The sequence below is a fragment of the Mus caroli genome, chromosome 8 (genome assembly GCF_900094665.2).
Source record: "Mus caroli chromosome 8, CAROLI_EIJ_v1.1, whole genome shotgun sequence".
Lineage (NCBI taxonomy): Eukaryota > Metazoa > Chordata > Mammalia > Rodentia > Muridae > Mus > Mus caroli.
The window spans coordinates 72113995-72126036 of NC_034577.1; the positions used below are offsets into that span (position 1 = coordinate 72113995).

Consider the following 12042-nt stretch of genomic DNA (forward strand, 5'->3'; position numbering starts at 1 on the left):
AAAAAAAAAAAAAAAAAAAAAAAAAAAAAAAGAACCTGCAAAGAAACTACCAGGGTTGCTGTGAACGTGCAGAATTACCAGACCTGGGTATAAGCTGCTTCATCAGACAGACAGACAGAAAATCCTTTTTTGCAAAAATCCCTCCCACCAGCTTTTTTTTTAATGTCCAACGTGAAACTCAATTCTGGCGAGAAAAAGCACTCCTGTCAGCGGTAAGAGAGACTGGCTCTGCACTCAATCAGAGACACTATTCCTCCTGGGTGAACGGACCGGTGCCAGCGGTGTCTCCCACGCACATAACTCACCCAGGCGCAGTCACTCTCACTTTCTCAGCCCTGAGGAACAATCCTCTTGTGGCTCCCAGAGAAAGGGGTATCCAGAGAAGACAGTGGGAGGCAGGCAACACAAGGCTGTGACAAATCAAGGTAACTGGGCTAAAGACACTGGGAAGTGGCAGGGAGTGCCTGCATGCTCACTATGTGTTGGGGCACATCTGGGGGGCCAGTGACACCCGCTCAGGTGGACACTTGGAATGCAAAAGACAGAGAGAGCTTGTCCCTTGCTGTTAGTTGCTGCAGCTCCTAGATCTGGCGGGATCCAAGCATCCCCGCCCTCCCGCAGAGTCTCTCTGCTTCCACTGGAGTGGGCATCCTCTAGATATATCAACTCCAGAATTCCATCGGACTATGGCTGGAGATTCTCTGAACCTTCCTGGGATGTCCCTGAAGCTGCTAGTGACTCTCACCTGCCTGCTTCTGACTTGCGCACTGAGGGAACGGGTACCCTTGCGTGAAAACGTGTCCCACTGTGAGCTTTACCTGCCTCCCTGGGGAGCGCTTAATGGTGGTAGTCACCAGAACCCTGGCATTCTGATCGCCAACTCCGGGTTCCAAGTGCCACAGGGCCGCTCGGTTTGGCTCAACCCACTGCGGGATCTGGTGATTCGAGTGCAGCGAGGGGACCAGTGCAAGGTGACAGTGCTGGACTTCCCGCGGCTCCAAGGCGCGCTCTCCCCGCAACAATTTCCCTGTGATTTCGGGGCCCAACAGGTTAAGTACACTCACTTCGGCTCGCCCAGCTCCACAAGAACCCGGATACAGCTGCAGGTGCGCTATGACGCAGGGAATTCCACCCTGGTGCTGCCCTTCACTCTGCAAGTGAATGTAGTCTTCCCCAAGCTTCAGTTGGTGGCGCGCAACAGGCCACTGAAAGTGTTTAAAGTGCTAGGCTGCAGCCACGCCATCGACAGGAGAGTGCTAAACTTTGCCTCCAGGAGCAGGTGCAGGCTCACCTTGCTTCCTCACCCTGGCGGACCACTCCCCAAGTATGGACGCTTGGTGGACACCGCTGGGAACCCTCTCTCCAGGGGCCATCTGGCTGACTGTGAGGCTTTTATCCAGGCTGGGGTACGCTACCAGCATACCACCACACAGTCTTCACCCAGCAGGGACTACGTGCCCATGCTAGTGGAGCTGCTTGGACCAGAATCACAAGGTACTAGGTCAGTGGAGGTGCTGGCCCAGGAGTACTTCCAAATTCAAGTCAGAATCCAGAAGCGAGCCAGGAGCACAGCACCAAGACCTAGTCTCACGGCTCTAATGATGGTGGAGGTTGAACAGTCCTTACTGACAGCCCTGACACCTGAAGTGCTGGCTGCAGAAGACAGTGAGTCAGACCCTGACGACCTAGTCTTCAACATTCTCAATATCCCCGAGGCCCCATCTGGACACCATGGTGGACAGGGTTATGTGGTGAACACAGATGACCCCCTGGGCCTTCCAGTCTCTTTCTTTACCCAGAAAGAGCTTCAAGAGCTGAAAATTGCCTATCGACCCCCAACGGGGAGCTCAGAAGGGGACCACGTCTTTCAGCTCAAACTGCAGGTGGTGGATGAAGATGGTGATGCCTCTGAGCCTTTTGCTTTCATGGTGGTGGTAAAGCCTATGAATGCTCTGGCTCCAATAGTTAGCTACAGAGGAGGACTTGTGGTTTTTGAAGGCCAGGCAAGGCCCTTGTCCGATGCCCAAAGCTTTCAGGTCAGTGATAAAGAAAATTCCAAAGAAATAAAAATTGTTGCAGTCAGAGGTTTGCAACACGGGCAGCTGGTAGTGCATGGGGCACCTTCTGGGTGCAAGAATTTCACACTGGCAGACCTAAGTGCAGGGAGAGTGGTGTACCAGCATGATGGCAGTGACTCTTACAGTGACAACATCATCCTCAAGATGGAGGATGAGCACCACCAGGTGGACTTCCTCTTCCCCATCACTATCGTGCCCGTGGATGATGAGGCACCAGTGCTCACCACCAACATGGGACTCTCCGTGACTGAAGGGCAAGTGGTCCAGATATCCCCCTCTGTCTTATGTGCCACTGATATTGATTCTGAGGACTCAGCTATCCTCTTTGTGTTGGAAAACCAACACCTGGAAGGAAAAGAGGAAGAAACACATGAAGACCTGGCCCCTGGTTCCTACAGCTCAAGCCAGCAGCCAGGCAACATGCTGCTGAGGCAGGCTGAACCCCCTTCGTCCCTTCTGTACAGTGACTGGCACTATGTGGAAAAGGAGGGCCTTTATGAGAAGGTGGTGACTGAGTGGCTGCAGAGAGACATAATGGAAGGGAGACTGTTCTTCTCCCATCCTGGACCACATAGCCCATCTCCAGTGGCTCATCTGGCCTTCCATGTGCAGGATGACCATGACCCACCAAACCTCTCCAACCAGCACTTCTTCACCATCAGCATTCAGCCTGCAGATACGTCGCATCCTCAGCTCTCTCCAGAAACTACCCTAGAAATGACAGTGCAAGGATACCAGCTCACTCCCTTCCAGAAGAAGTACCTCCAGTACACGGACCAGAACTCAGATGAACAGAACCTGTGGTACACTCTACTGACGCGACCAACAGACACTGACAGCAACCATCAAGTCCAGGCTGGAGAGATCGTGCTCACTGATTCACCAGGTAGACCCATCGTTCATTTTACCCAAGCCCAGGTCAATCATCAAAAAATTGCTTATCGACCCCCACAGAGAAATCTTGGCATTGTACCTCGAGTTGTACAATTCACCTACAAGGTGGAAGACACTGTAGGCAACAGTGTGCCAGGTACATTCACACTATTCCTGCAGCCTTTGAACAATCAGCCACCAAAAGTCATCAATAGAGGCTTCGCTGTCTTAGAGGGAGATAGCTTTATTCTTGGCAGAGGTGAACTTAATGTTTCAGACCCTGACACCAATGATGATCAAATTTTCTTCATTTTAGTTTGGGGTCCCCAGCATGGACACTTGCAGTACTTTAAAAAATATATGGTTCCAGGAGAGTCATTTATGCTAGCTGATGTTATCAGTGGGAGCATCTCTTATCAGAACAGCAGAGACCAGACTGACAGTGACGTCATCTACCTAGAGGTTAGTGATGGAGTGCACCATATACCCATCACTGTCCAGGTTTCTGTGCAGCCTGCTGTGGCTGACAGAAGTCCTGGGATTTCTATCACAGGGACTCCAGTATTGGCTACTTCTCTAACTGTCCTTGAAAATGCAGCTTCTGAGATCACTATTGATGTTACTCATGGCAGAAAGAACACAAATGATTTGATGCTATCTTTCATTGTGGAGGACAAGCCTAAACTGGGCGTGATTCTAGTGAATGGTTGGCCTGCAGAGCAAGTCACCCAGGAGGAGCTCCTTGGTGGGGCAGTCAGCTATGTTCACACTAGCGGTGAAATTGGCTTCCAAGGGGTGCATGATACTTTCAGCTTCATCCTCTCCAAAGATGCTTATCACTGGGCCATGAGAGACAACATACTGGAGAGGGTACTGGTGGAAGTAACAGTACTGCCCGTGGATAACATGGCCCCCAAGGTCTTGGTAAGAGAGCCCTTCATCGTATATGAAGGTGGGAAGAACCTCTTGACCCCACAACATGTCAACATTGAAGATGTGGACACTTCCAAAGGTGAAATCCTTTGCACTCTGACTGCACAGCCATCCTCTGGCTACCTGGAAAACTTGGCACCAGCTCCTGGTTCAGAAGTGTCACGGGCTGGCAACCCCATCAGTGCCTTCTTCGTCAAGGATGTTCAAGTGGGGTGCATCAATTATGTACAGAGTATCCACAAAGGAATAGAACCAGAGGCAGATCAATTCACCTTTTATTGCTCTGACGGCATCAACTTCTCCCCAAAGGTCCTCCTCCCTCTAACCATCTTGCCCACCAATGATGAGCAGCCTCAACTTTTCACCCGTGAGTTTGTGGTATTAGAGGGGATGAGCCAGGTCATAGATGCCTCACTGGTCAATGGAGTAGATGCTGACTTCCCATCGGATAAGCTTCACTTTCGACTCACGGTCCTCCCCCAGCATGGACAAATCACACAGCAGCTGGTCACAGGCAGCAAGCCCATCCACAGCTTTACCTTGCAGGAGATCCAAGAGCCCTCCTCCATCGCCTATGAACATGATGACTCAGAGAGCACGGAGGACAGCTTTGAGGTCTGGCTGAGTGATGGCAAGCACACCACTCACACAACGGTGCCCATTGCTGTCATTTTGGTGGATGATGAGGTTCCTCAGTTGACCATCAATGACGGACTGGAAATAGAAACTGGACACTCTGAGATCATCACAAATCATATCCTCAAAGCCATAGATCTCGACTCCGATAACAAGAGTCTCAGTTTTGTTCTCCACTCTGAGCCTCAGCAGGGACTTCTGCAGCGGCTGAGAAAGCCAGGGGGAGATGTAAAGCACAACCTCACTGTGGGAATGAATTTCACCCAGGGTGAAATTGACAGAGGCCTTATCCATTATATCCACACAGGCCAGGGAGAGGCTGTTGATCTTCTCAAGTTTGATGTGACTGATGGTGTTAACACTTTGAGAGATCGCTATTTCTATATCACCGTTGACAACTCAAACAGTGCCGTCCCTGAGATAGTCAGCAAAAGAGTCACCTTGACAGAAGGTAACAGAATGACCCTCACTACTGAACTGCTTAACACCAGTGACATCCACAGCCCTGGTGAACAACTTCTCTACAGTATCACAAGAGCTCCTAGCACAGGCCACTTGGAAAGCTCTGACCAGCCTGGGGAGCCCATGGCTTCTTTTACTCAGCTTCAACTGGCCAGACACAAGATATCCTATGTTCATATTTCAAAGGATAAAATAAAGTTGGACCACTTTGAGCTTAGAGTGACTGGGGGACACCACTCTGAGTCCAGAATCTTTAGAATATTTGTCACAGAGCAGGACAACAAGAAACCTACCTTGACTATCCAAGCACTAGCCCTGCAAAGAGGGGACAGCATCGTGGTCACTCCTTCTCAGCTGACAGTGGAAGATGAGGATACTCCAGCTGATTTTATTCTTTTTACCATCACACGGATCCCCATCCATGGCAGGATTCTATATAATGATAGTCATCCTGTGGCCACTTTCACCAAGAAGGACCTGACAAAGAGCCTGATTCTCTATTGTCACGATGGCAGTGAGACTAGCAAAGACAGTTTCTCCTTCACTGTGACTGATGGGATCCACACAGGCTTCTATGTCTTCCCAGACACTGCCCTAGAGACACATGTGCCTCAGACAGTGTGGATCCAGATAAGCCCCTTTGACGACAGGATCCCACAGATGGGCATCAACAGGGGTGCCACAGCCTTGAAGCTCCTTCACACTGGACACTTGGGTTTCCTCATTACCAATGAGTATTTACAAGCAACACATCAGGGTGCTCCCCACAGACTCCTGACATATAAAGTGACCAGAGGACCGGAGCATGGCTACATCATCAATGCTGGCCTTGGAAATGAGAATACCCACATGTTCACTCAAGGTCAGTCAGATTTTTTTTCTACTGGTGCCTCTGTGGTCTATCTCCCTCAGTGGGTTAGGGCTCTCAGAGCTCTGTAAAATGGTTCTGATGCTAATTTGGATTTTAAAAAAGAAAGAGAAAAGAAAACATAGTAAATGTAAAATTACTCATTGAAAAAAACTAGTCCTTTTCAACTATTCATTAGAAGAGCCACTTAACAGAAAACCAATAAACCTTGTAATTATGCCTTAGCTTTTGATATATCATAAGGTTATGTTTATTTTGATGACATGTTTTGAAGTTAGGAATGGCAATTGTCATAGTTTGTTAGTAGAATCTAGAATTTTAAGATAATTTTCATCTAGACTTGAGATATAAATGATGACATCATATATTTTAGTGTACTATTCAAAAGTAATTTCTGAAGCTGAAAGCTCACTCCTGCCATTCCAAGCACTGAGGCTGAAGCAGTGGACTTGCAAGTTTGAGGCCAGTCTGTAACAAATACCAGGCTAGAGTGGGCTACAGTGTAAGTTCCTATCTCAATGTAGGAAAGAATATAATCAATTTATTAAAATTCATAGAACTCAGTTAGCCTAAGTGTACAAAGGACTCATTTCCCTTTTAAATGTTGAGTTAGTACTAGTGCTGAACAAGAAAGAAGCCCCTGCTTTTCCAGGTTCTGTGGCACCAGAGGTCCTGGGGCTGTTCTTTCCGATTCCTTTAGGTAGCTTTGCCCGTGAGATGTAAAGAGATGCATGGAGTGTTCCACCATCAACACGCATGTACCTGGCTATCGTCACAGAGTAACATTCATGGAGAGGGTTGGTCCTGGCTACTTTTCTATTGCAGTGAAGAGACACCATGACCACCAAGGCAACTTAGAAATAGAAGAAAGAATTTATTGAGACTTGCAGTCTTAGAGGGTGAGTCTGTATGCAGGCAGCATGACAACCAGCAGGGAGGCACCATGCTGGAGTCATAGCTGAGAGCTTACATCTGACCCACAAGCACAAAGCAAAGAGAGGGCCAGCTGGGCCTGGCATGGGCTTCTGAGATCTCAATGCTCACCCCTCCAGGCACACCTGCTCCAAGGAGGCCACACCTCCTAGTCTTTCACAAACAGTTCCACCAACTGCAGACCAAGCATTCAAATATGGGAGCCTATGAGGGGAGAGGTGTTCTCATTCAAACCACCACAGTGTTTTTAGATTGCTTCTAAAAATGGTGAAATCTAACAGCAAACTGTCATTAAAATACTAATGATTACTAATATAAAAAGCAACCACAGATCTAAGAAACATGTTGTTTAAAGCAAGGGTTATAGACAATGAGGAAAAAAAAAACAGTAGCTTTATTCTCATTTTCTTTGTTCTCGAGATATAACATTAACTGTTATTTAAACTAATTTTGACAAAGAGTTAACAGGTCCAAGTCATTATGGCAAGCTCTCTGCTCACACAGAGACTTAAGATCATATTGACCTGGCTCTTCAGAGTGGCCGGATGCTATAAAACATGTGTAGCCAGCATGTTCCTCGGGATGTATAGTGTATCCCTGTTCTTTTATTTTTGCCTTTCTAGCTTTAAAAAACAGACCTGTTGGCCAGCAAGGTGGCTCAGTAGGCAATGGTGCTTACAGCCAAGACTAAAGACCTGAATTCAGTCCTCAGAACCCACATGGTAGGAAGGGAAAACAGACTCCTGCAAGTTGGCCTGAGACCTCCATTTATATACCATAACACACACACACACACAAATACACACACACTACACACACATTAAATAAATAAACATAAATTAAAAATTTAAAGCACCCCACCTATATTTAAATTATGTTACATTTCCACACCATGTGGGACACAAGTTGCCAACACCCCTTTCCTGTTGTGCACATGTGACTTACGACAGTGTCTGTTCTTGTTTGAAGCTGACATTGATGAGATGCGGGTCTACTACATCCTGAACAAGGGCAGAGGCCACGCAACAAGAGATACCTTCTACTTCTCTGTTGAAACCAGTGGTAAGTCTAGCAAGGCTCTGGAATGCACCACAGTGAGTGTCAGTACACAACTGCCATCAGTAAAGTGGCACACCATGCCAGTCAATGAATTCTTCTGCTTTCACTGTGATCTGATGCTCCGTGCTTACTAATGTTTCCACTAAGTAAACTTTTTATTCCTCACTTTTTATTGAGAGGCCATTTTTTAAGAGGATAAAGTGGTCAGGGGTTGATGACTGCTATAGAAGATGCAGTAACTAACTATCTGATGTGTACGACGATCCTAATGGCAGCTGAATCCTAACTTTAGGAGATTCTGAAACCCCAGGTAATGGTGGTGTCTATCATACTGACACTACATCTGTAGGGTTAATGGAGTCCCGCATCAGCTCTGCTACAGGGTTTGAGCAGCTCCGGGAGGTAGGACACGGGAGTTTTGACTGCGCTTACCCCACACTGGCGCTGGACCAGTGTCAGGCTATAGGGAAGCTTCAGAATACTGCTCCAGCGGTGAGGAAGCGCAATCTGAGGTCCTGGGGACAGCGGGAGCTGGCTTGGGGAATCCCAGAGCCTGCAAGGAGACCATCTGGTTCTCAGGCTCTCTCAGGCACCCAGGCACCCGCTGGAAGCCGCAGAAGAGCTGAGAATGGAGTGGGGGTCCGCAGGCTGGATCTAGCCCAGGCCCAGGGGGAAAAGAGAAGAGCTCCAGCTGGATCCCTCAGGGATAGTCCTTGGCTTGTTTGTGGCGGTGGTCTTGGGCTAGGCTTGGTGGCCATGGCTGGGAGCGTAGACTTTATACGGGAGGTTAAGCAGCAGCTCTTTAGGCAAAGGTCTTCTCCATGGCTCCCCACGGCGGATTCCGATGAAAAGAGGCAGTCCATGGTTTTAAGGCGTTTATTGTCATGACTGAAAGTGAATGAGCAAAACTGTACCCCACTTCTCAGGGCAGGCCTACGGTTAAATACCTTTTGCAGGGAGGAGTGTCTGGGTAGGAAAGCTTAATTGGCTAAGCCCTTCAGGCCTTTAGGTACATTATTAAAATGGAGATCTGTCTTGAACCTACATGACCTGTGGTCACGTTCTCTACATTTAGAGGGGCTTGGAACATTGCCCTTACATGACTGATGGCCACAAATGTATGGAGGGCTGCGGGACCAGGAGTGGGGCAAAACGCCTTCTGTCCCTTCAGGGTCACAGGGGTTTCTAGCCTTTGTTCAAGCAGGAACCAGGCTGCCTTTCACAGTCCTACAAACATCGAATGTCTCCTTTCCAGTTGGCCAGCATTTTCAGCTCCAGAGTGAATTTTGTGGCTTTCTAACATTAGAATTTAATTTCTCGGGGGTTGGTGGGGTACAGTGGTGGAGCATATGTTTTGCATGTGTTAAACAGTGCCACACCCCTCCCCCTCCCCCCAGTGTAATCTTAAATTTTCTTGGATGGATGCAAAGTGTAATTACTGGAATTTTAATCTTCTTAAATGGAGAAGAAAATGGATTTACTGACATTGAAGAAAACTTATTAAAAAGCTGCTGGTTTCTGCTGCACTTGAGTCTATCCATTGTGTCTTCAAAGTCACAAAACAGGAAGTTAACAGTTGACAGAAGGTATTTACTTTGCACAGCAGGGGACAGGATAATCCTGTGGTCAGAAGAAAGGCCATTTTGTCAGGATAAGAGTGGAAATTATGTCCCTGTGCTGCTTGACACTCAATAACCTCTCTCAGTAGAGGTCATTCCTCACTCCCAGCAAGTGACAAATGCTCCTTGCCTAAATCATAAGTCATTATTCAAGGACCAATTTACTCCAAAGTCATCCTGTGTAAGAAGCTGGAGGGTGAACTCATCTCGGCAACCTTAAACAAGGCTTTCTGGCCCCATTCTCATCTATTCGCCAGTGACATAAAGATACCTTCATATCTACCTCAGCCGGTTGAGATCACACAGAAAGCACTTGGCACAGAGTTTCTGCTCAGTCCTCACCGCTTACTCCGATGAGGCTACTGTGCTTTGGGCTCACTGATCCCTCCTCTCCATCTTCTCACCTAAATGTGAAAACAAGTCTTTCCTCCTTTGCCCAAGTTCTGAAGAATCACAGTTGTTAAAAAGATGAATGTAAAGCTGGGCGTGGTGGCGCACGCCTTTAATCCCACCACTCGGGATGCAGAGGCAGACAGATTTCTGAGTTTGAGGCCAGCCTGGTCTACAAAGTGAGTTCCAGGACAGCCAGGGTGATACAGAGAAACCCTGTCCAAAAAAAAAGAATGTATGCTTTTTAAACAGATTCATAAAAGAACATGGCACATGGACATTGGATAGTCAGCATTTCCCCCTTTTATTTTTGAAAAGGAGATGTCCCTTGATTCTGGCAATGTGGTTTATAGGCAGCATCAGAAGCAAGATAATTCTGGAAAGATTCTGGTGGAGAGGTTTTTGTTGTTTTGTTTGTTTTGTTTTGTTTTGTTTTGTTTTGTTTTGTTTTGTTTTGTTTTGTTTTGAATCAGCACTATTTGAGTGTGTTTTTATGAGCCAGGCAGCACGTGTACGCATTAGGACTTGTAGCCCTCCCTATAAGATCGACAAGAAATGGTACATCATTGTCTTAAGATGAAAATACTGGGGTTGAATAACTTGTCCAAAATTGGAGTCATAGACAGCCAGTGAGACAACATCAAAACTGCAGTTCCAAAGCTAAGACTCTAAAGTGCCAAAGATCCAGGAAGTTGTAGCCCCAAAAAGAGGTGCCCTTCCCATGCCAAATAAGAAGCACCTTACAAGTTAAAGCTACCAGAACAATCAAGTGCAGACACTGAAACATCAGGGATGTACTTGTTCATAACTGGAGCTTAAAACAGCTATGAATAGTTGTCTTAGTTTGGGTTTCATTGCTATGAGGAGACACTATTACCAAGGCAACTCTTACAAAGGCAAACATTTAATTAGGGTTGTCTTACAGTTCAGAGGTTTCATCCATTGTCATCATGGTGGGAATCAAGGCAGCATCCAGGCCAACATGGTACTGGAGGATGAGCTGAGAGTTCTACATCTTGATCCACAGGAGCAGAAGGAGACTGTCACTTGACATGGCTTGAGTATATAAGATCCTGACAGTTACACACTCCCTCCAACAAGGCCACACTTCTAATAGTGCCACTCCCCATGGGCCAAACATTCAAACCTGTGAGTCTGTGGAGGCCTAGCTATAAGCTAAGTATGTATTTATTCATCCTTTTTATTTTTAATAAATTGTCCCACTGTCTGCTAAGTACCAAGCATAGATATGTGTCTATTGGTGATTCTAACTGCTAATAAAGGGTTCCCTTTAAACACTGCTTATCTGGTAGTTTCAAAAAATTTAGTCTCTGTCTCCATAAGAACCAACTTAATCTTTTTCTCTCTCTCTCTTTAAAATATTCCCACTTTGAGCTCAGGAAAGGGTTCAGTGGTTAAAAGCGCATATTGGTCTTACAGAGGACCTGAGTTCAGTTCCCAGAAGACAGCTCATGACTGCCTGGAACCCCAGCTTCAGGGAGCCTACACCTCTCTTGCTTCTGTAAACAACACACATTCATACACACATACACACACACACACATACACAAAAACACGCACATCCACATAAATAAATAATAAGGTTTTTTAAAATTTCCATCTTAAGAAAAATTCCAAATGGAAAGTTTAATAAAAACTTCAGCCTGAACAGTTAGTAATTTCTTTCCAGGTACACTAGCAGGAGGCATTGCTTCCTGTCACATGAGCGGTTTGCCATGGGTAACTGTCTAGTGATGTACTTTCCACTGTCGCACTGAAGGAGAATGGCTGTGGGGTCTCCAATAGGTCACATGGCTCACACTGAGAGGCAGAGTTTGAGCAGTTTCATTAGCAAAGCAAAGCAAATACTCCAAAAGAAACTGATATAGGCTACTCAGAAAGAAAAGTAGCCCACCCTATTCTGTACTGTGACTTTTAAAACTTTTTTATAACTATTTTTGAGTTGCATAGCACATCCATGGAGTATGGTGGATCTCCTTTTAGGAATGCTCCTCATGATCCCCTAGAAAAGCCCACAAAAAAAAAAAGAAAAAAAGAAAAAGAAAGAGAAAAAGGAAAAGAAAAGGAAAAAGAAAAGGAAAAAGAAAAAGAAAAAAGGAAAAGAAAAAGAAAAGGAAAAAGAAAAAGAAAAAAGGAAAAGAAAAAGAAAAGGAAAAAGAAAAAGAAAAAA

At 46.3% G+C, this 12042-nt stretch overlaps 1 protein-coding gene across 1 annotated transcript in view; it reads left to right on the plus strand.

Annotated features, from left to right (window-relative positions):
- The first annotated feature begins 651 nt into the window (after window positions 1-651).
- Frem3 (FRAS1 related extracellular matrix 3) overlaps window positions 652-12042 on the plus strand; it is a 74300-nt gene continuing 62909 nt past the window's right edge. The window contains exons 1-2 of the mRNA XM_021170967.1: window positions 652-5844; window positions 7753-7845. Of these exons, the coding sequence (XP_021026626.1) occupies window positions 687-5844; window positions 7753-7845 (5251 nt within the window). The 5' untranslated portion in view covers window positions 652-686. The remainder of the gene's footprint in view (window positions 5845-7752; window positions 7846-12042) is intronic.